At 39.2% G+C, this 25,029-nt stretch overlaps 1 protein-coding gene across 1 annotated transcript in view; it reads left to right on the forward strand.

Moving 5' to 3' along the window:
• Positions 1-234: 234 nt before the first annotated feature.
• The window catches only part of GNAQ (G protein subunit alpha q), a 323,471-nt gene continuing 298,676 nt past the window's right edge, over positions 235-25,029 (forward strand). Inside the window, exon 1 of the mRNA XM_007969549.3 lies at positions 235-375. Coding sequence (XP_007967740.1) covers positions 240-375 — 136 coding nt within the window. The 5' untranslated portion in view covers positions 235-239. The remainder of the gene's footprint in view (positions 376-25,029) is intronic.

A 25,029-nucleotide genomic window follows, 5' to 3' on the forward strand; every position in this document is an offset into this window, starting at 1 on the left:
CCCGCCTCGCTTCTCCCGTCGGCCCAGGCCATCCGCTCCCACCGCGCCCCCGGCCCACCTGGTGGCTCCGGCCCTGGCCGCTGCCCCCGCGGCGGTTCCCGGAGCTCGTCCCGGCCGCGCGCCCGGGCGGCGGGGGCTCGGCGGCCACCGCTGCCTCGGGGGAGCGAGGGCGGGAGGGTGTGTGTGCGCGCTGTGAGCAGGGGGTGCCGGCGGGGCTACAGCGGAGGCACTTTGGAAGAATGACTCTGGAGTCCATCATGGCGTGCTGCCTGAGCGAGGAGGCCAAGGAAGCCCGGCGGATCAACGACGAGATCGAGCGGCAGCTCCGCAGGGACAAGCGGGACGCCCGCCGGGAGCTCAAGCTGCTGCTGCTCGGTGAGTACCGCCCGGGGCCCCACCGGGCCTCTGCGCCCCCAGCCCACCATCCTTGGCCCTGCGGGACAACTGCCCTCGGCGTCCCCCGCCCCCCGGCGCCCGCGGCTAGCCCCTACCCTCCCGGGCGCGCCCCCGGCCACTGCCTTCACCCGCGCGGGCGCGCGGGCGCGTTACACACACACACACACACACACACACACACCCAGATACACACACGCAGCAGAGGGGTCGCGGCTGCCCTGCCGGGTGTCTCGGCTTTTTTCTTTTTGGGTCCCTGAGGGCTGTGCCTTATCTACTGTGCATCTGCTAAATGGCAGATCACTCCGGCCAGAGGCGCGGGGGTGGAAAGGTGGGCAGAGGGGTTGAACTTCCAGTGTCGTGGCCGCGGCACCCCATGGGGTGGTGGCGCGGGGAGCTGTGTGTGTGGCCCAGCGGGTGGCGAGCGGAGCCGGGGCACGTTGGGGGATGGCCTGCGGTGGGGTGGCCGGTGTGCATCCATTATCAGTGCCCTCTGGGGTCAGGAGGGAATGGGGGAACGGTGGGCAGACTCGCAACTGGATTCCCGGAGCACTGATGATGAGGAAGCCAAGTGGTTGGCCCTCCAAGGAAAGGGCCTGTGTATTGGGGGCGGGGCGGGAGGGCGAGCCCAAATGTGTCACACAAGTGCTGTTCTCTAGCCACCAGACCATCGAAAGGAGGGAGCCTAGAAGAGTTTCTTGGCTAGTGGATGGTGACAGGCGTGATTCTCGTCTGCACCATTCCTTATAGATAAAGATGAGGGTAGGGGAGCGTTGTGCTGTGTGGTTGTTGACAGCGACCGGTATCTTTTGTTTAATGAGGCAACCCAGATGTAGGCCTGAATTCACAATAGTTACTGCCGAAAACCAGTGCAGGCTCTCAGTTACTCTCTTGGCAACAAATAGAAACCTTTTGTTTAAAACAGGTAGCATTTTAATATCTTTGGAATCTGGGCTAGAAGGAAAACGGGAAGCATACAGGAAAAATTTTCCTCTAGTCTTGAAAAAAAATTCTGCTTTAGCTCTAAGTTAGCAAGAAAATGCCATTTCTCAAATAGAAATTTATTGATGATTATCTCAGAGAGGATGTTCAGAATCAAGCGATCAGGATTCACATACAAGCCACAGTGACAGAACCCTGAGCTATTGTGGTAGGAAGAGCAAACAGCTTTGCAGTAACAGGCCTGAAAAATGTCTTGTGTTCTGGATATTTGCATGTATAATAAATGTGTTTCTCAAACATTTCTGTAAGAAAAGAATATTGTACTGTCAGTTGGTGTTTGAGAAGCATGCATTTTCTTTCTTATCTTGAGCATTCCATTTGCTGGCTCAAGGAACCAATTGCCTTTGGGAATGAACTGCTTATGTACTGGATCATTTACAAGCAGGAACAAAATATACTGATCACACACATAGTTAGTAATAGTTAATTCACATGACATGCTTTATGTCTTCATTTTGAAACTCAGATAAATGGGCACATGTTTGTAAAGAACTGAAGGCAAAACACTGGATGAAAGAGGTGGGCTTAGGGGAATGAAGCCAGGGAGGAGGCAACCTGCAGTTGGAAAGTAAAGATATATTTTTTTTAATTCTCATTTTGAGCTACTTCTAATGGTTGAAAACAGGCAGTTGAATGTTTTCTGAGTTCCCAAGATTGAGAAGAAAATAAAGAACAAGAGAAATATGTAGAGTGTTTAAGTGCATGATTAAGGGGAAAAGCACGTATTTTAGAGAGACTTGTTTTAAGAAATGTTTTTTTTCTTCTGTTGCCCTGTTGACAGTCTTTGTTTCTGTTTAACTGTGAACTGGGCAGTTGAGGTCTTTCCAGCCAACCCTGTTTGCCTGAAAAGTGACAGCTCCGAGTTTCCCAGCAGCTAAGAGTTGAAGCCCAGGGAACCGGTTTGTCAATGGGCCTGGGTTTGAATGTTTAAGGGAAATACACTTACATGGATGCTTAATTCCATACTGTGTGTTTAAATAACACTGTGCTTTTAAAAATGAACTTGGAGATAATTTTCTGAGAAAAAGCGCAAACCAATTTTACTGCTAAAGTGGTGGGAGTGTGGAGAACTTTTTTTCCCTCTTATTAGCGGAACATCATGCAAGTATTGTTACTGCTTCATGTTCTTGGTATGTTGCCTTTGCAACATAAATACCACAATACACAATCTATATAGTAATATACGCTAAATGTGGATTTGTGCGTGCATGTGTGTGTATGAGTGTGATTTCAGGAGTTTTTGAATCCAGGACGGTTGATTTCAACAAGGAGATATTAGGGAGGGATTTCATTTGAGGAATTCCTGATTTGCTGCTTTGATGAGTAGACTGAATGTTCTGGTTCCTTCTGTCATTTAAATAAAACCTGTCCAGAGGAGATTATAGAATGTATCCATTCACAGTTTAAAGATCTACTAATATTTTTAACCAGTTTATGGAGGAATAACTGTATTTTGAAATGAAATTCAGTATAAAATTGTTTTCAAAGTAAATTTTAGTTCAAGACTTGATGCCATTTTGATGGAAAAGGATTTGTTTGACAGGGATAAAAGTGGGTACCCTTGCATTTGCTCATATAATTATTTACTTTTGTATATTAATAATATGGAGACATTTAAAAAGGCAAGTAGTAGGTACCTGACTAGATGAAAGTATGGCAGTAAAATTTGGGCTATTTTGATTTATATTTGACAACTGTGCTAATCTTCCAAATTTATTCCATATGCTTATATATGTTTTTATTTTAACTTTAGAAACATGAACCCTGAAATCTACCACTATAAGAATATTACATTAAATTTTGAATTATTTTCTTGTTGTCTTTTAACTTACTCATTCTTTGAATTCATTTATATTAGTGTTTATTTTGACACTCAAAACTTAGTCTTTGCATTCAATGTAGACACACAAGAGCATACTTCATTTTTACTTGGTTAATGTTTTTGTGTATTTTGTAGGTGTAAAGCACATATTTCCTTTAATTGATGAATTTTCATGAATATTCACTAAATATTTCTATTGGTGGTACGTAGATAACCTCATTTAATGTAATTTGTCTGTAAGTCTGTGTAATACAAATGGCCTTGAATGCCTGCTTCATGTTACATATAGTTATCCTGAAATTTTTTTCAGTTCCTAGAAGAAACATTTTTTTCCTATTAACCTGTTCTTATTTTACATGTTTTTGAAGTCTTTTACTCTTTTACTCTTTAGATCTTAATTATCAAATAGGAAGATTTAGCAAACCCCCTTTAATTGATTGAATTATCGCTATTGAAACAGGCAAAGTTTAGGCCAGTCTTTTTTTTTTTTTAGTTTTGCTCTTCTTGCCCAGGCAGGAGTGCAATGGCGTGACCTCAGCTCACTGCAACTTCTGCCTCCCAGGTACAAGCGATTCTCCTGTCTCAGCCTCCCAAGTAGCTTGGATTACAGGCATGCGCCACCACGCCTTGCTATTTGTTTTTATATTTACTAGAGCTGGGGTTTTACCATGTTAGGCTGGTCGCGATAGGCCAGTCTTAAATGGAAGACCTTAAATGCTCTTGGAATTCTGAACTGAATTTTACATATGAGCATAGATTTTCTTCTTCTTGTACACTGCAGACATATATGAGAGTATGGGTTGTGTCTGTTTTACTCACTATTAAATCCCAGCCGCAAGCACAATATCTAACTCGTAGAATGCTCTCAATAAATATTGGCTGAGTAAATGAATTTATTTATTACCATCCTGCTGGAAATTGGAACAGACAATAATGAATACATGTATAGAAACATAGGAATATATAGTGTTTTTATCTGTGGCAGATATAATCAGGATCTTAAAGAAATTGTGCGTAACTCTTTGAGCCAATTGATTATAAATGCATTCCAGGATAGGAAGTGTTAATGTAAGATGTTGCATCACACATTAAATCAGTGTATTACAGTTCTGTACTGGATGCATTTGAGAATGGTAACAGTCATGCTTAAAGCATGAAAGTTTAAAGAAAAGAAAAGCCATTCTGTATTTTTATTACTTTTTATCGTGTAGAGGCTAGTTTAGCCCTCTCATCTTTTTACCATACAGTTTTCTCCATGGTACAGGGCTCAGTGAAGTTTTAATATTCTGTAGATCACAGGTGATGCCTAAATGAGTGTTTGTGATTGACCTATACAATAACATGAGCAAAGCCACCATAATTAAATACAGAATTTCAGGAATTGCAGTTAAAACATTTTAATATGAAGGATATGCATTTGTACTGAAAGCTGTACAGTTTTAGACCAAGAAAGGGCTTGGAAGGCTGGAAATGCTGTAGCGAATTTAAACTGTATGGGGAGTTAATTTCTAAACATATGGAAAAGAGCACGCTTTCCACTACCCCTCAGTAAAGTTCACTGGAGTGGGTGTGTTGATTGCCTGGATTAACCTAGAGGTCAGTGCCATCTGGGATGGTGACTTAGAACCGTTGAATGAAAGCCTTGGTCTAAGTAGCCTCAATAACAACAGCTCCCTAGAAATAGCAAAATAATGGTGTTTATGAGACTGCTTTAAGGACTAACAGGTTTTATTTTTTGCTACTCTTTTAGTTTCCAAGTGTTGAATATGTTTCTGAATGTCAGGATTTATTTGGATACAGTTCCCTTTTTTTGTTGTTGTTGAAATAAAGTACTTATAGTTTATATCAGAAGAGCAAAGTGGGAATATCCTCCATAAAAATCAAAACTGTGCTCTGACTGTGTAACAAAGCCTTCAGAGTAAGATTTTTGCATTGAGCTATGTAGCTTCATTGTCTGGATCTCCATATAATGTCCCATCCTGTACCCCTATATGCTATTTCTTCATATGGCAAATCTGGCACCAATTAAAACCCTGCTGAACAGTGAAAATATTGCAGGTTTATCTTTTCACATATTTTAAAGTAAGTTTAGAAAGGAGAACCAGAAGACTAATTCAGTAGCTATTTTGTTTAATACAAATACATTTGATATAATCTTTCATTAAAAAAGAAAACCAACTCAGCTCTACTTTAGGAGAAATGGCTTATGTTCAATTTTCAGAAGTGCCTATTGAAAACAGTTATGATTTTTATTACAGATGAATTTTTTAGGACCTGAAACAGCCTTTGCAGTTGTGAGGCTGCGTGCTATGCTAAACTTAGCAGAAAAAAGGAACAGATTTTTCTTTATGATCCAGGCAAACTTACACTTGAAAAGAAATTAACAAGATTTTCTAAGAAAGGTTTTTATTCCAGCATTCACATTAATTTTTCTTTAAGGGGAGTTATTCGTTCCGTTAATATTAGTGGAAATGTTGATTGGATGTTGTAGAGGGAAAATAGGGAGCTCAAAGGGTACATTTTGGAAGAGAGAGAAGCCATTTTATAAGGAGGTCAGGATTGCTTTCTCCCTGAGAAGGTGGAGGGAATCTGTTTCCTCTGTATTGGGTTGAGGAAAATACAAGTGTGTGAAGCAACAAATTTAAAAGTCGAATTTCCTGGTTGGAGCGGGAGGCAGTCACATTTTTCAAAGGAAAACTTTTATAATGCCTTTTAAGTCATGTTAAGGTCTCTGTAGACTTAATCCTAGGGAAGTGTGAAATAGCACTAGAAGGTAAAATGTGCGATTGTTGGTAATTAAATCTGTGGCAATAGCTGACTACAGTAAACCGTGAACGTTTACTCTTGTTCTGCCAAATGGAGTAACATTAAAGAAAGAGCTCCCCTCAGACCCAAACACAATTTTGTGTGAATAGCTGTTACTAATAAAATTATAGGAAGTTATTCAACAAGCACCTTTGATTTGTTACATTACCGCTATGTAAAAATCTGTCTGATTTCTCATCTAACATGTAGTAAAAAGGACCTAGGCATACTGACGAAATTAGTTAACACATCCTAGGTGGTCATCAATGTAGGCTTTACAAACAAAAATAAATGTCCATATTGTGGTGCCGAGAATCCCAAATTGGATTCACTATGCAGCTGTGTTGTTAACGTTTATACATAGCCATAATCAGTGCAGAATATTTTGTTAAAAACCTTTATGGTTAATTTTAAGGAACAAAATTAGTATTATTTAAAAATCAAATTATGAAGATGTCTCATATCCATTTATTCAACATACACTGTCAGTTATTAAAAAATATTTCTTCAAATTTTTTTTTTTTTTTTACTAGGCATAACTTGAGAAGGAACAGTTTCATGACAGAATGCTAGTCAAAGAAACAAATATGAGCACCTAGTATGTGCCAAATAATGTGCTGCATGAAATGCTCCTTATGTTTTATTTGCCAACAGGAAAGGCTAAGCACTTTGCACAGTTCTTGTTTGGTAGCTGATGTCCTCATACTGACATGCCCTTCTGCCTTTTATCCTTCCTGGCTTTGGCTTTTCTATTGGCATACACAGAAAGAGACAGAATAATCTGAAGGCCATTGTAGGAGCTTCCTGGGGATCACAGGACTGGGGAATGCGGATGATCTTGAGAATCTGAACTCTGTCCTTTGGAACGTATCATTTTTTGCCTTTATGCATGAGAAACTGCTTATGACCACTTACCTTGTGTTTCTAAGTGGATTGGAAGCTCCATGAAAGCAAAGATCCTTGTTCTTGTATCTTTATCTCAGTTGCTGATGATTCTTTTATCAGTAACTAGGGATGTGTGTGGGAAACTGGATTCCAAAACGAATGGAGGGTAATCAGAGGAAGTGAATTTAAATTCCCTGCTTTCTTCTAATAGGCATCATCCATATGTTCTCCATTTTCCACTCCTCTTTGCTGTTTTGTGGGCCACTGGGGGCACAGTAAAAGGAATTCTGTTTTAAAGATGGAATAGTTTTTGTCTTCTTGCCTGCCTCTCATTTGTTCTCTAGGGACAATGTTTCAGTTGAACATTCTCAGTGTTTCCAGTTAAAAGCCAATAGCAATTGATCCAGCTGTTCCAATGGAAAGCTGTTACACACACAAGTGCTTTGAAATCTGACAATCCGTGCACCTAATTTTATTACAGGATTAATCATGGATTGTGAACTATATGTCTGCTTTAGAAATAAAGTAGTTGTTTTCAAGGAAGTGTGTAATGGATTGTGGTGCCGTTGGGAATGAAAATGTTACTAATGCCATTATATTGTGTGTGTGTGTGTGTGTGTGTGTACACACAATAATTGACCCACAAATTAAAGAAAAAGAGATCTAGCCAGACTTCTTGACTCTGTTACCAGAAGCGAACAGTGATGTTTAGAAACATAGTTATATGTATTTCTGGGAGAGAGCCTCATGTTTTTTCCCTTTGGAAAACTAAAATCATGAATTAATTGTGCTTTCCAAGAATCTGACTTTTTTTTTTTTTAATCAGCATCGTTTCTAAAAAATAGAAATAGAATTTTTGTTTCTTTTATGTTGAAAGTTTTTTTTTCATTTTTATTGTTTCTTTTCTACATTTTCTTTTACTGTAGGGGCAACAGGGTGATTGGTGACATCTACCAGCATGTATTTACTGGTAACTGCAGGCATCTAGTTGCTTCTAAAGAGGAATGCTTCTGTGATTTACCGACTTTTCAGTCTACCAGTGATTTCTGTAGCCCCCCTACCCATCCCTTCCGTGTGAATACCATCCACCCATTTAATTCCTCATCAGATCTTTCTTAAATAAATGCTAAAGAGATTCCTCAGATTCTCTGACTTGCACATTTCCTTATGATTTAGAGAACTTCCAAGTTGGTGCTTCTGTGAGACATCATGTGGCTGTGAGCTGGTGAGAGGGGAAGTTGGGTGCTTTAATACATTTCAAAGGAAGGAATTTGTGAATGTGTGTTTAGGAGATGATTAACTTTCTTTTGCAATACTTACTCTGGTCTGCAAAGCAAAAATAAATTGTTACTGAACACAATGTAAAATTCTCCTTCCTTTTCCAGAGGGCAGGGACTTGAGATTGGTTCATGATTACCAGCAGAGAGTTAGTGAGCCCGTGCTGGATAATCTGTCACAGGCCAGGGGGTTTCAGAATTGGATGCAGTGCCTATGCTGGAAGAGGGGAGAAGGTGCCGTAGGCATGTGTAGGCATCTTTCTCATTTAATGATTTGAAAATCCTTTTCTCATATTTTTCTGATTATATTTCCATACAGGTAGTTAAGGGTGATGGCAGTAGCAGTGGCCTTTACTTTCGTTATTCCCAGTCAGCCTGAGCACATTTTTGGGATGGGTTTGTTTTGATATTTTCTTGCCATGTGAATTGATATTTAGGACCTGCGCTTTGCAGAATGCCTTCATTATAGTATGCGTTCTTTCTGCAGATGGCAAATGCAATTTTCCCCTTGTCCTAGAGAGATGACCCATTTCCTGTGACTTGTTCTAATAATACAAGATGACTTTAATTCTTGTTCAGTTTGCCTTTAAAAGATTGCCAGGTTTAACTCTCTTGTCTCCGTAACTCTTGTGATACATTTTTGAGCATTGGTAAGTCGTGCAATAATTTAAAAATGATGGCAGACTGGTTTTGTGAAAGTTTTTTATGTTTAATTTTTGGCTAAATAAGCACCTTTTATGGCTGTGCATTTTGGATTTGTTACATATATCTTTTCTAAAATCTGTGACTGAAAGTGGGGTGAAGTATTCCTACCCTGCTTACGGAATCTTTTTTTCCCACAGAACTAACCTCAGGGTATTTTGATCATTTGCTTTTTCTGTAGAAACCTGTAGAATGAAGAGATTTCACCAGATGATCTCTAAGGACCATTTGAACTTTGAAGCTTTTTCTCCTTCTGCTTTGCAGCTTTGGCGTCTCGGCCAATTTCTGCCCAAACTCACCCTTGGAGGAGGGATCTGAGCTTGCTGCCGTCTCCAGCGGTGATGGGCTCTACCAGGAGGCGTTGCCAGGTCTGGTGGCTCCTTCGGACTGGCCTGGCTCTTCTCTTTGCCCTCTGTAATAACTCCGAGTGCCCTGCAGTGGGGAGCACTTTGACAGGGGCCTGTGAATGAAGCCTTAGTGAGTCTGTCCAGAGCTCCCCTGGTGCCGCCTGGCATGCTGCTGATAGTTGCAGTGTCTTCACAAGAACTGGTATCAGAAACCTCCTGTCATATCAGCATGGGTCTCTTGCTTCCTGCAGGAAGGGCGACATCCTGGGAGGCACAGAGGTGGAGCCCGAGAGACGCAGTGTTCCATCGCTGCTCGGCTCAGGACTGGGTCTTTTCTTCCGTATCCTCAAGCAGCTTCCTTTGACTTACTACTGCTTTTTGTTTGTTTTTTTCCTTCATTGGTCATTAAGCATTGCTTCTCTTTAGTGTATGTGTGACAGAAGCCAAGCACAACATTGCTTTTCCTTTGCCTACAAATAATCTTGTTGCCCAAGCCCATCTCTGCCATTTTCAGTGACAGCTGGTTGGCCAGTGAGCCTGAGCGCTGGGAATGCCCAGTAGGGCACATCTAGAGGGCTGCTTTATATTTGGAGCTAGCAGGTCTCTTTTCTAGGGCTTTCTAGGAAAGATTTAGAATTAAACATTGGATGGATCTTGTGTGTTCATTTCTTTTTCCATCCCTGTGCCCTTATTTTCTTGGGGCTTTCATTAAAACCAGAAAAAAAGATAATGGTAGAAACATCTATAGCATGCATACAAAGAAGTAAAAGATTTTTATAATTTTTTGTTTTAAAATATATCTAATGCTATGGCCTCTGAGCCTTCCTCCGTTGACATGACTATGATCAGAGAAACTTTAAGAAATCAGCTTTGCCAGGTGTGGTGGTTCACGCGTGTAATCCCAGCACTTTGGGAAGCCAAGGCAGTGAGATCGCTTGAGCCCGAGAGTTCAAGACCAGCCTCGGCAACATGGTGAGACCTGGTCTCTACCAAAAATACAAAAATTAGCAGGGCGTGGGTGCTTATGCCTGTGTTCCTAGTTACTTAGGAGTCCGGGTGGTCAAGGCTGCGGTGAGCTATGATCGTGCCACTGCACTCCAGCTTAGGTAACAGAGTGAGACCTTGTCTAAAAAAAAAAAAAAGAGGCAGATTTCTGTGTCCCTCATTTGCATTCTGGACAAAGACTCTGTGGCCAAAGAAAGAGCAGCTGGACTCTCATGCTAGTTCTGGAGAAACTGTCAGAAAAGCTTAATTCCACTGGAGGTGCCAAGCAGGCAATTGGCATTCCTAGGCCCACTTTACTTCTGGCCGAGGGCCTTCTCCTCATCATCTTACCAGCGTTGGGCTTCCTTACCTTGATCTCACATTAGCAGTTGAATGGGGGCCAGGGAAAAGGACAGGCGTAGATAGGATATAGTAATAGGGAGTCCCATGGGGCTTGGAAGGGCAGAGGGTGTTGTTGCCATAGGGGTAGCACTGTTGTGTCTTTGCTGGGCTCTGGAGAGGAGAGAAGAGCAAAGGAGAGGTGCCTCATGCCTTGGATTGATGTTCTCAATCAGGGAGAGCCAGACCAATGCTGCCTCTTCTGGCCGCCTCCACCATCCTACCACGTGTTTTCATCCTCATGGTCAAATCCACTGTGCCCTTCCTCACCCAGATGGTGGGTTGGGAGATGAGCAAGTAAGTGTAGAAGCCTTGGTGGGATGGGAGTGGTTTGTGTTGCATTTACTCGTTCCTGTCCTTTTGTTCCCAGAGGTGGTTAAATAGGTAAGTGTAGAACTCTCAGTAAGCTGTGTCCTGAGAAAAACCGGTGACAGAGTATAAAGAAAATTTGCAACGTGTTTCCTCCATGGTTTTTTTTTTTTTTTTTTTTTTTTTTCTGTCAACTGTTTCAGGTGATAGAAATGCATCTATTACTGTTCTGAGAACTCTGCTAATCCTGTGATGGGTTATGAGATGTCTCTTGAGACATCTTTGCACAGGAAATCTGCTTTTGCTTGACTTGCATCTCCTATAGTAAAATAGCTTTCAGTTGCCCATGGCAATAAATAAATAAGCAATATCATGAGAGATTCTTGCCAGGTAGATTCATGCAAAGTGGAGGCATATAATGTAGAAATAACACCTTTTAGCTGAGAAAAGGCATTTATCAATTGAATGTATACTCTTGTGTCTTGTTCATATTCTGGGCCATTACATCAAAGCCTAAGAGTAGACTTTTTCCCTAGGATTTTTAAAGGTTCCTAAAGTCAGTCAGTCTGTCTGTCTGTCTGTCTGTCTTCCTTCCTTCCTTCCTTCCTTCCTTTCCTTTCTTTCTTTCCTTTCCTTTCTTTCCCTTCCTTCCTTCCTTCCTTCCTTCCTTCCTTCCTTCCTTCCTTCCTTCCTTCCTTTCCTTCTCTCTCTATCTCTTTCTTTCTTTCTCTTTCCTTTCTTTTCTTTCTTTTCTTTCTTTTCTTTTCTTTCTTTTCTTTCTTTTCTTTCTTTCTTGTTGGAGTCTTACTCTGTCACCCAGGCTGGAGTGCAGTGGCGTGATCTCGGCTCACTGCACCCTCCGCCTCCCAGGTTCAAGTGATTCTCCTTCCTCAGCCTCTCAAGTAGCTGGGATTACAGGCGCCCGCCACCATGCCTGGCTAGTTTTTTGTATTTTTAGTAGAGACGGGATTTCACCGTGTTGGTCAGGCTGGTCTTGAACTCCTGACCTCAGGTGATCCACCCGTCTTGGCCTCCCAAAGTGTTGGGATTACAGGCGTGAGCGCCGTGTCTAGCCTAAAGATTCCTAAAGTCTCTTTCTAATTATGGCTGATATTCAAAATGAAGCTGCATATATTTTAGACAATTTGAATAATTTTTTATAATTTGAGAGAAAAACTCGGTAATGCAGAAACAAAAGGTACTTGAAATGGAACTTTATATTTTTATTTGTCAATTACTTCCTAATGGTCCAAGAATTAATGAATTGCCAAGTACTATCTCCTTTTGGAGTCAAGTTTGGCTCTGACATGGAGTATGGAGGTGGAAGGTTCTTGCTGTCTTCAAGGGCTAATGAATGGGTATCCTCAGAACATTCTACTTTCTTCTATTTTGCCGTGGGTTACCATCTAAGATGTTATCCAAATCACGTTAGAAACAATTACAAATTTTGGGCACATACCACTTCTTGTAGTGATGAGTCCCATGCATTTTCTCATCTTATATGGGAGAAAATACCTGTATGTTGCTTTATCATTTTCAGAGAAACAGTTTGTGTTTCCTTATCCAATACATCTTGGTAAAGAGTGGCATTGTAATGGAGGAAATTATAGGACTTCATCAATATTTCGTTAGGGAAATCCTGATTCCAAGTATATTTTCATCAAAATCACTAGCTCTGTCCTTTGAGAAACGTATTTTCTGTAGGACGTTCTACTCTAGGCCATGCTTCTTAGGGGAACAGAGTCTTCTGTAGTAGGTGGGAAGATGTTTCTAAACCCCTGGAGTCTACCTGTGAATTGCTACTCAAATTATAGTGTATCCATCTCAGAATTAATTAAGGTGTTGTTCATCCCTAGTCCTTAATTGTGGGTTGACACAATGATTTCTATTAAAAATATTCTTTATGTTTTATACTACAATGTATCTTGAAGCAGTATGCTATGGCCTGAATTTACGTTGTCTTTTATTCTCTTTTTGGAATGAAATAAGAGCACCTGAGATACTGTCCTTTGGTGGTTTGGTTGTTTGTTAAAATAGTAAAAAAAAAAAAGTTTAGTAAGGAGAAAAACTATTGTGCTTAATAGACAGTCCAAGTTTGAGTCGAGAAGAAATGTTTATTTTCTTCCACTTAAGAATTTTCTGGCCGGGCGCGGTGGCTCAAGCCTGTAATCCCAGCACTTTGGGAGGCCGAGACGGGCGGATCACGAGGTCAGGAGATCGAGACCATCCTGGCTAACACGGTGAAACCCTGTCTCTACTAAAAAATACAAAAAAAATAGCCGGGCGAGATGGCGGGCGCCTGTAGTCCCAGCTACTCGGGAGGCTGAGGCAGGAGAATGGCGTAAACCCGGGAGGCGGAGCTTGCAGTGAGCTGAGATCCGGCCACTGCACTCCAGCCTGGGCGACAGAGCAAGACTCCGTCTCAAAAAAAAAAAAAAAAAAAAGAATTTTCTGACGTTCTTAAGAAATACATTATGTTGTTTTCATGCTAGTCTTTGAAAGAATGACAACCCACATTCTGTTATTTAATTACATTTTTTATAGCCTGTTTTTCAGTGATTTTGAAATTTTACAAGTAATGCAAATTTTTTGCACAAAATTTAATAAAGCATTTAAAAATGTATTCATAAATTTATCAAAAATATACCAGTCTAACCTAAGAACCGTGCTCTCTTTTTGCACATTCCTTTACAGTCTGTTTTGTTTTTCTGTTTTTTTTTACATAGATGTGATCAATTTAACATTAGGTTGTAAGCATTTTTTATGTGGCTATGTAGACTTCATATTAGCATTTGAAAGGACTGTATAAGATTCTTTTGAGAGGATATGTATTGTTTACTCTTTTTTTTTTTTGTACATTTAGGTTTCTCCCAATGATTTCGTTTTAAAAATAATGCTGGGATGAAGTTCTTGGTGGAGATAGCTTTTTAAAACATGCACACAGACAATTTTGTTAGAATAGATTCATAGAAATGTTATTTCTAGGTCTGAGGATATGAAAAATTTTACAACCTTGGTTATACATACCCAAAACATGTTCTGAAATGATTGTATGCAGTTTGCAGCATCATGAACAATATTATTAGAATACCAGTAAGTTAGTAGGCAAAAATGGTACATAGGTCTAAACTTTGCATTGATTTGATCATTTCCCTGTATGTTTGTTTCTAGTTGAATTGCTTCTTTTGTGAATTGTTTCTTCATTTCCTTTGCCTGTTTTTGAGATCCAGACCTAGAAATGAAATTAGCCTTTTGTCATTTTTATTGCCAAAAACGTAACGCCAGTCTGTTGTTTTTCCTTTTCTTTGTTTTGTATTATTTGATACAGAAGTTTTTAATTACTATAAGCCAAAACTGTTGATCTTTTGCTATTCTGTTTTAAAATAAAAATCATGATCTGCTTTAGATATTCCATGAAAGCTAGATTTACTGCCATTGTTATGGGCAAAACTAGGTTGAATGTAGTGTGTTATACATCACTGATGTATGGTTCTTTTTCTTTCAAAATGAAGATGGAATGTACATATAAGTTTCAGTGTCACAGATGACACAGCGTAAGCTGTTCTATGTGTAATAGGATTTTTTTCGTTCAGTAATACGTAGAATGTCTTGCCATGTTAATATAAATATTTTGGATCATATTTACGGCTTTTTAGTGTTTCCATGCATTTTGAATCATACAGTGGTGTGATGCAGTAGTTTATACCTGCTCACAAAAGCCAGTTTTGAACATTTTTCTGTCTCAACTCTACATTTAGTGAACGAACTTTGGTAGCTTAAAATCAGACAGGGTGCTAGGGTTTACACCACAGAAATTGGCAGATAGAGATTAGGGCTTACTCCTATCTCTGGAAGAACTCATTGTTAAATACCAGCACACTGCTGTTTATACCTGATACCTTTTAATGAATATTTACTTTGATTCTATTAAGAAAATGTTATTATCAGTGCTACAGTGAACATTGTTGGGTATTTTTGCACGCTTGTATGATTCTTTTCATGCACATTTTTTAGAGTTTGATTATCAGCTGTTTTGGTCCATAACATAACATAATGTAACATAACACAACACATAACAGTTTTAGCTGTCATTGGATTATGTCAATTTAATGGGTAAAAAAAAAAGACATCTCATGTTTATTTGCATTTTATTGAATCAATATTCATTTTACAGTTTTTATTTTCTAAACTGTGTACAAAATATACTAACAAAATTACAAAATATGCCTACAAAAATAATTAACAGATGCCTCAACTTATCATTTGAATTAGATTTTCTGTCACTTTTAGCTTTCACTTTATTTCTATATTTCTTTTTTTTTTTTTTTTTTTTTTTGAGACTGAGTCTTGCTCTGCTGCCCAGGCTGGAATGCAGTGGCACGATTTCGGCTCACCGCAACCTCCGCCTCCCAGGTTGAAGCGATTCTTCTGCCTCAGCCCTCCTGAGTAGCGGGGACTACAGGCATCCGCCACCATGCCTGGCTAATTTTTTGTATTTTTAGTAGAGAGGGGGTTTTACTGTGTTAGCCAAGATGGTCTCAATCTCCTGGCCTCATGATCCACCCACCTCGGCCTCCCAGAGTGCTGGGATTACAGGTGTGAACCACTGTGCCCGGCCTAATTTATGTATTTCTAAAAATTTGATGGTTTTCTTTATGGAAGGATGGAGTGCCCTAGGACAAATGTCCCCAAGGGGGAAAAAAACAGAACTGATAAGATTAGATGGTAGATTTGGCTATATGCAGAATTGTTCTGAAGCACAACAGTTTTAAATGGTGATGAAGTCTAGTTTATCTACTTGGTAAACCTTGCTTCTGTTTTTTGGTCTCATATGGAAGAAACCATTGGAAAAATCCAAGGTCACAAAAATTTACCTCTCTTTTCTACTAAGAGTTTTGTAGTTTTAGGTCTTACACTTTGAGTTGATTTTTGTATATGGTGTGATGTAAGGTTTCAACATAATCCTTTGCGTGTGAATATCCAGTTGTCCTAGCACCATTTGTTGAAACAAACGTATTATTTTCTCATTGAGTTGTCTTGGCATTCTTGTTGTTAATTAATTTTTCTTATCTTTATTACTTTTTTCTTGCAGTTTTTCTGGGTTTATTTTTTACTTTTTCTTGAATTAAAATTCTTAGATTTTTTTTTTTTTTTTTCGAGACGGAGTCTCGCTCTGTCACCTAGGCTGGAGTGCAGTGTTGCTATCTCAGCTTACTGCAAGCTCTGCCTCCCGGTTCACACCATTCTCCTGCCTCAGCCTCCCGAGTAGCTGGGACTACAGGAGCCTGCCACCAAGCCCGGCTAATTTTTTATATTTTTAGTAGAGACTGGGTTTCACCGTGTTAGCCAGGATGGTCTCGATCTCCTGACCTCATGATCCACCCGCCTCGGCCTCCCAAAGTGCTGGGATTATAGGCGTGAGCCACCGCAGCCGGCCAATTCTTAGATTATTTAAAAAAATACTTTCTCAATTTGAATTAGTAATGTTTAAGGCTTTGTGTTTTTTTTCTTGTCCCTGTGTAGCATTCTTATCCTTTTACAGATAATCTAAAATTACAATTTTTATTTTTATTTTTGAACTAGGATTGTTTAATATATTTTAAATTTTTCAAGTGGTTGTGTTTTTTTTTCAACCTTTGTTATTTATTCTGAGGTCATTTTGGTAGAATGTGGTCTGTACTGTTTTTACTTTTTGAAATTTATTGTAGTCTAATACATATAGTCAATTTTTGTTTCATGGGTACATAAAATGCATACGTGTGTATGTCTTAAAACCATAAATATATGTGTATTATATAATTTTATTACTTAGATTTGCTGCTAATCTCCTTTATATTGTGTGTGAATCTGCCGAGTACTGAGAATTCTGCAGAAGTCTTCCATGACTCTGGTGTTTGTGGCATTTTCTCCTATTTCCATAAATTTTGCTCTATGTAAGTACAGTTACGTGTTGCTTAACAATGGGAATAGCTTCTGAGAAATTTGTGGCCAGGTGATGTTGTTATTGTGTGAGCCCTGTAGAGTGTACTTACACAAATCTAAATTGTATAGCCTACAACACACATATAGGCTGTGTGGTAAAGCCTATTGCTCCTAGACTGCAAACCTGTAAAGCATGTTATCGTACTGAACACTGCGGGCTTTTGTAGCACAGTGGTAAGTATTTGTGTATCCAAACATATCTTAACATAGAAAAGGTTCAGTAATAAAAGATAAAATATGGTATACATAGATTGCACTTACCATGAATGGAGCTTGCCGGCTGGAAATTACTCTGGGTGTCAGTGAGTGGTGAGTGTATGTGAGGGTCTAGGACATGACTGTACACTTTTGTGCAACTGGCAGCTCGGTAGGTTTGTTGCACAAGCATTACCACAAACATGTGAGTAATGTGTTGTATGATAGCTACGATGTCACTAGGTGATAGGAATTTTTCAGCTCCATTATAATCTTGTGGGACCACAGTTATTAATGTGGTCTGTTATTGACTGAAACATTGTTATGTGGTGTATGACTGTACTCTTATGAGGAACATAAAAAATATCGATGAGAATTAAAAGTTTGTCGTGACCACATTACCTTTTATATAAGTTAATGCTATTATATCTTGCACTCAGCATCGTTGAGTATTATTATTTTTCTTTTGTTTGCATTTACTTGATGTATGTCTCTCATTTATTTTCAACTATTCTTTGTTTTTGCTACCCTCAAAAGTTTTTTTTTTTATTGAGACTGAATTTGGTTCCGTTGCCCAGGCTGGAGTGCAGTGGTGTGATCTCGGCTCACTACAATCTCCACTTCCTGGGTTCAAGCAGTTCTCCTGCCTCAGCCTCCTAAGTAGCTGGGATTATAGGCGTGCGCCACCACGCCCAACTAATTTTTGTATTTTTAGTAGAAGCAGGGTTTCACCATGTTGGCCAGACTGGTCTTGTGATCTGCCTGCCTCGGCCTCCCAAAGTGTTGGGATTACAAGAGTGAGCCACCACGCCCGGCCTGAAGTTTTTGTTTTTTTAGACCTCAGCCCGAGTGAGTCTTTTCCTAAAATAGTTGAGTTTATTCTTCTTACACTTGATGTATGATGAATATGGTTAGGGTTTATTGGCATCTGATTTCTGTTTTCTGATTCTTTCTTGATTTCTTGCAGCTACCCCTATTCCTCTTTCTCCGTTGTTTCCTTTTCTCTTTCTCCTTTGGGATTTGTATTGGGTTTGTTGTGCTTTCCACACTGATAATTTGAAAGGTATGTACTCTGCTTTTAATTTTACTCTTGGTAGCCTATATAACTTTCAGTAGTTATATTCAATTTACGTTTCTCAGTTTATCATCTTCAGAGACCAGATGGTATTATATGTCCCTCCCCTGCATGGGAGGGAAATATTTTTTACCTGTACCGGGGATCATCAGCAAACTTTAAGGGTTAGATAGTAAATATTTTTGGCTTTTGGGCTGTACGGCCTCTATTAGAACTACTCAACTCTGCCACAAACAGTTTGTTAATAAATGAATATGGCTATATTCAAATGCAATTTTTTTTACAAAAACAGACGGAAGCTGGATGTGGCATTCTGGCAGGTATTTGCCAACCTCTGATTACTCCATTTCCCATTTTTTCTGGTATTTTATTTTCATGTATTAACTTTTTTGTTTCTGTCTGTTATAGACAAATTAGCAATACCAGACTTAGAATGGTTCTCTGCATCTTCATGGTTAGTAATAGCATCAACACATTTTATTTTATATATTCCTTTAACAGTCTTCTCAGAGGCAACATTGGATATATCAGATGATAAAAGTCTTGTAAGAAAAACATAAAATTGTCAGTGGCTAAGGGTATCTTTCTGAAGTCTAGGATTTATTGATGGTTATTAAAAGGCTAAACATAAAATTGAAATTACCTTAATTTGAATATAATATGGATATTTGTGTCAGATGGAAGGAGAGGTGTTTATGGTGTTCAGATCACTTCCACATTCATTGCTCTAATTTACATTTCCTTTATTCTGTTCTTCCTCCTGATTACAGATTCCTAACTATTCACCTACATCTGCCCTCTTAATCCTGCAGTAATTTGCTCTTCTTTCCACTTACGCCCTCTTTCTTCACTCTTTGTTCATCTTTGCTAGCATCAAGTTAACATTTGATCTTGCAGCCAATGCGATCTTTAATGTTTTGAAAGTGATTCTGTAGTAGTCTCAAATTTCATACCTAGAGTTTATTTATTTTCACACTTTCTAAAACTCTTAATCCTTTGATTTCATATTGAATATCTGGGATGATCACAGGGAATCATAATTAAACCTAAGGAACCTCATTTAAGTATATTGTTATTTATCGCTTTTTTATTCTGTTTTCTTTCAGAAATTGTGTACATATATGTATATATATATATTTGTGTCTGCAATTAAGGTGCATATTTAGCATTAGTTCTGTCTTTAAATGCTTATCAGCAAATATTTCTTCTCTCAATTTAATTATATACTTTTATTTATTTTTATTCATCTATGAGTTGGCTAGATTATACCTTCAGATAGGTTTTTAAATGATGGGTCCATGGGTGATATATTTCCAGAATTCTTGGGTATTTGAAAATTCCTTTCTGAGGCCAGGTGAGGTGGCTTACACCTGTAATCCCAGCACTTTGGGAGGCCGAAGCAGGTGGATTACGAGGTCAGGAGTACCAACCTGGCCAACATGGTGAAACTCCGTCTCTACTAAAGATACAAAAAAATTAGCCAGGTTTGATGGTGTGCATCTGTAATCCCAGCTACTTGGGAGGCCGAGGCAGGAGAATCACTTGAACTCGGGAGGCGGAGGTTACAGTGAGCTGAGATCGCACCATTGCACTCCGGCCTGGGTGACAGGGTGAGACTCTGTCTCAAAAAAACAGAAAATGCCTTTCTGTGGCATGCATATATTAATAACAACTTGCATGGGTATAGAATTCTTGGATTAGATCTCTTTTTTACCTACTGTGCTTTCCCTGTAGTAGATTTTTCTCTGTTGTTTCTCAGCAGATAGATTTGATAAGTCTCTGGCCAGCCTGAATATTTTTTCTTTGTGATTTGCTTTTTAAAAAATTTGGTTGTTTCTTTGTTTCCATAACATGAAAGCTTAACAACTGCTCCACGTCATGCTTCAGTGTTTTATAGTTTTTGTTATTTATCTTGAAGCACTGAACCCACTCCATCTCTATAATATTCTTTCATTTCAAGGATCTTCCTCATTTTATCATTGAATATATTTTTTTATATTCCACAGGAATTGCTTTTCTTCTTTAGGTACACCAATCATTCATAATTGAATTTTTGTTGTTTCTCTGCCAAAGCTGTCAGCTTCCCTCTAATTGCTGTATCTCTCCATTATTTGTATGGTTTGCCCAAATCTTGTGTCTGCAATGCTGATTTGGCACTGTTTGGAATATAAATGTCAAGTGCCAGTAAGTAGGTATCAAATGAATGAAGTACCTGCTGTATCTTTGATGCTTCAGATTCATTTTTAAGTTCTGCAGTATTGTTGTTTTTTCTCCTTACTTCCTTTCTTAGCTCTGACAATTTTTGTTTCACCTTATTTTCTAGAATGCCCTATTTCAGCAATGCACATTTTGTTACATTTTGTTGATATAGTGCAAAGCAATTATAGTCCATTTTTTTCTTCTGTTTTCTAGAGTAAACCTTTCAAAGCGTTCTCTTCGTTTTTCTTTTGCATGTCCTTCACCTTGTCTTCATTTGTGCTTAGGAATGCTCCAAATTTTGTCTGGCCCTAGTATTTGTCCAAAAATAGGGTGGGTGGAATCTCATTGACTTCCTTCCCTATTTGTCTTGGGTCTGTTTGTATCTTTCCCTTAGCACTTGAGCCAGAGGACTGGAAGATGATGGTATATATTCTATTTTTAGCTGTTCAGTTGTCTGAGTAGAGTGGTAGGGAGGGCTCTCTGGCAGTGGCTACTATGAACTTTGCTTCATCTCACAACTGATTCTGTTTGTTCCTTCTCTTTTGAGTGAGCCAGCCACTTTGATGAGAAGTCATTCAGAATGGAGCCTTGGTGTTTTGGGGATTTTTTTTGCTGTGCATCTATAGGGTCTTTTTCTCTGCGTTTCTAGACAGCTTTACAAAGTAGTCTTGCTTTTGGCCCTCACCTTTTCCCGTAAATAAGTCAGGTCAGAGGGGAAAACAGATCTGTTGGCTACGTTGTTCCTCTTTAGCCCCTTCATGGCTAGAATAGGTTGGAATGTGAGTTCTAATGAGACATTACTTGTTCCTTGAAGTTGGGGGACATAGGGAGTCTTTGAGAACCTTTGCCACTTATTTCCCTCAACACTGTACTGTTTTTACAAGCAGAAGAGCTCTGTGTGGACTCCCAGCCGCTTCTGTTTGGTCCATTTGTATTACTTCTGGTTGATAGGTCCGTTGCTATTGTTAATGTAGATGAGGTTTTTCCTTCTACTTTTTTTTTTTTCTTTTTGTTCATCTTGAGGGGTAGAAAGGAAGTTTCTGTTTTTAGAGGGCTGCCATCTTTCCAGGAAGAGTGCTTTATGAGTCTTGATGACTGTAATTAACACATGTGAAGTCTTTCATAGAGAGTTATAATTATAGAATCTCAGTTAAGAATGTGCTTTAAAGTCCAAGCATGCACCCCATACTTGAGAGGCTTCTGCAACATCCCCAATTTGTCATTAAGTCTGTTCCCTTCTATATTCAATGATGAGAACATTACCCCCCAATTAATTCTATCTTCAGTTATCTGTGTTTATTAGAAATCTTTCATTGAGCTGAAATCTGTGGGTTCTGTTCCTGGGGAACACGGAGAGACTGGAACCCACTAGAACACATCTTTTTCTCCCAGTAATTGAAGTTGGTCTCATGACACCCTTGGGGATAGCTTTTTTCCTTTTATGAACCATCATGAGTTCTTGCCATCATTTCTCATAAAGCAGGAATAAAATCTTGTTCCTTAATATCCTGATTGTTCTCATCTTTTAAAAATTACCTATAATGAAACCCAACACTTGATGTGTGCCTTGATGAAGTCAGAGTAGATATTTGTCTTTCCTCCCTGAGATTCGTGTGACTCTAGAAATCTTTGTCTTTTTGTCTAAATAAATAATCCCAAGAATTACAGCAATTTTTGTGCAAAAGGCACTCAATAACTTTCTCTACCAGTACCAGTTCATGTTTGTTTCATTTTTCTTGATACAGCATTGCACTGCTAGTCCTGTTTTTGATCTGTGGTCATCTGTGATGTGTACATAGTCTTCTGCATTTTTCCTTTTCCCTTTATCATGTATTTGCATGGAATTGTTTTCAATTCTGAGAGTTCTTATTCCTATTGAATTTCGTACTAATTCTGTGGGAACATCCTTCCAAGATCAGATTCATTTAAACTTTATTCTCAATTTCTAGCATTTGTAATTCTACCCAGTTCATTCTCTAAAGGAAAGCAGAGGGAGCTATTACAATAAGATTCGTAGTTACATCGGGGAAAAACAAGTATTTTTGTTAATACTGTCAGTAAAGATACGGAAGTTTTTAGGTTTCAAGACAGATTGCCATAGTCTGTCATTCCGTATCAATCTCCAGTTGATTCCAAGGCTTTGTTTGTTACTTTGTTGTTTACTTACTTAATGGGCATGAAGCCAACAATAGGCTACCCACATTTGACTTTACCACTTAACTTGTCTTGGTATAAAAGCGAATAGAGAAATCAAGAGAGAGGGACATCTGCTCTTCCTTGACTGTGGCACAGCCTCCTGTTGTGGGAGGAAATCAGATTGGCCTTCTGGAGTGGGCTTCTTACATGTCACAGCTGTGGTGGTAGTGGTGGTGGTGGCAGGTGAAGGGGTGGCACCCTTGGCAGTGCATATTGTTGGTGAACTGTTTTGGTCTCTCCTGATAACCTGAAGTTTAGGTTGCCAGCCAGTTGATAATAGCCATTATTGTTAAGGAGGGAAGAAGTATTTTCTTTTTCCTTGTTCTCTGTGAATATTAATTTCCATGTAGAAGAAAAAGAATATGTAGGAAAAGCGAACTTCGTTTGGTGCCTATTTACTTTACAGCCAAATAGATTTAATCTCCCTTTATCCTCCTCCTAAGGCAAGTGGTTCTTAAAGAGAGAAAGCCAGCTTAGAAATCTGTGTACTTTATTTGACAGTATGCCCACATTTTTAGCAATAACATTAGCTAGTGTCAATGTTTAAATTTCTCCTTTAAGAAGTTCAATAGTTGGCTGGGCGCAGTGGCTCACACCTGTAATCCCAAAACTTTGGGAAGCCGAGGCGGGCGAGTCATGAGGTCAGGAAATCTAGACCATCTTGGCTAACACTGAAACACTGTCTTTACTAAAAATACAAAAAATTAGCCGGGTGTTGTGGCACACACCTGTAGTCCCAGCTTCTCGGGAGGCTGAGGCAGGAGAATCGCTTCAACCTGGGAGGCGGAGGTTGCGGTGAGCCGAAATCATGCCACTGCATTCCAGCCTGGGCAGCAGAGCAAGACTCAGTCTCAAAAAAAAAAAAAAAAAAAAAAAAAAAAAATTCAATAGCTAAGTGAAAGTTGTGTTATTCAGTGTATATGTATTATTATTTAACAAAATTGAGAAGGGATCTTGCCCTCCCTCCTTTTACCCCATTCCCTTGCCCCCATCTCTTAATTGAGTCTGACCTGAGCCCATGTGGCTGGCCACCACAGGTGGAAGGCCCTTCTTCACAGCAGATGTATGATGATTCCTGGACAGTGGTCAGGATATTGCTTTTTTGTGGAACTTTTAACAGAAAAGGTGCCTGGGTGAAGGTTTGACCATGTCCCCTTTACAGGGACCATCTTTCCCCCACCTGTGTAGATGTACATGAGTCTTCCGAAGGCTCAAACAACACACCTGAGTGTCGTTGAGTCTCACCTTGTTGTGAGTGTTGCTTGTAAACAGTGTTGTCACTAAATTTATTTCTTCTTTAATTTGGTAATTTACCAGAATATCTTCTTTTCTAGCCTCAATGATTATTATAGCTTATTGAAATGCCTGAAGTCATTTTTGTTTTCTTCTCTCTCGCTCATGAGAATTATTCCAAAAAAAATTTTGGCCTTCACACCAGTGTTTAAAAATTGTTCTGTACCTTGGTTTATAGTGGGGGTACACCGTCTTAAATCTAGTTATGGTTAACAAGATTTATATTCTTTTCTGGAGAGTTCAGTCTTGGAAGCCAAACCTGAGTTTTGAAAATGTGCTGACTGCATGTGGATAAATTATTGCCCTGTTCCCAGATGTCTGGGATCTCACAAGATGGGGATTGGATGGAGAAGTATCCCTGATTTGTCAAAGTGCTAGTTTAAGAGAGCTGCCTTTGTTGTAAGTGTGATGCTTGTGTAATTTCAATGATCAAGATTCCCTTTGAGAAAAAATGTGGTTGTACTGACATTTACTTTGAGCAAATGAAGCATAATTCATATCTGTTGAAATTGAAATTAATAATGCATGGCTATGGCTATGTGAGTACTTTTTTCAACCTTCTTTGTATGTTCTTGCATATAAATTTTTAGAACCCGTGGTAAATCAGATGGTGTAGAGGCTGTTTGATTTTTTTTTTCCTTCCTTGTTTTCTAGGGGGTGACTTGCTCGAGCAAGGGAATGCAGTGAATAAGTTTATCAGCATTAGAATCTGTGTTTATGAAGTTATATCACATTAAAAATTAAATATTTTAGTCAAGGTTTTTAAGTGTCCTTTGCAAAAAAAAAAAAAAAAAAAAAAAGCTTTTAGATTGCTCTTTACTTGTTCTTTCCCAGCTGAAAAGGAAAGATAAGGGACAAATATTAGTATCAACTCTTTTATTTGCATACGTTTTCTCTAATGGTTGTTCCTTGCCTTTTAGTCCTTGTGTGATGAATACGTTAGAGGCAAATGTTACCTATCTTGAAACCATAAAGACTTAGTTTCTGTACTACTGCTTTTTAGCTACAAGTGCAGTCTGACTTCTGAATGTAGAACCAGTCATCAGAATAGCCCTGGATTGCACAGCAGGAAGAATCTGCATTGGCTAAGTACTCTGGTGAAGCTGAACAATTCCAGGTTGCAAAGAGTACTTGGCTTGTCTCTCATTTTCATGAGGACTAACA

This window comes from Chlorocebus sabaeus, chromosome 12 (assembly GCF_047675955.1).
Source record: "Chlorocebus sabaeus isolate Y175 chromosome 12, mChlSab1.0.hap1, whole genome shotgun sequence".
Classification (NCBI taxonomy): domain Eukaryota; kingdom Metazoa; phylum Chordata; class Mammalia; order Primates; family Cercopithecidae; genus Chlorocebus; species Chlorocebus sabaeus.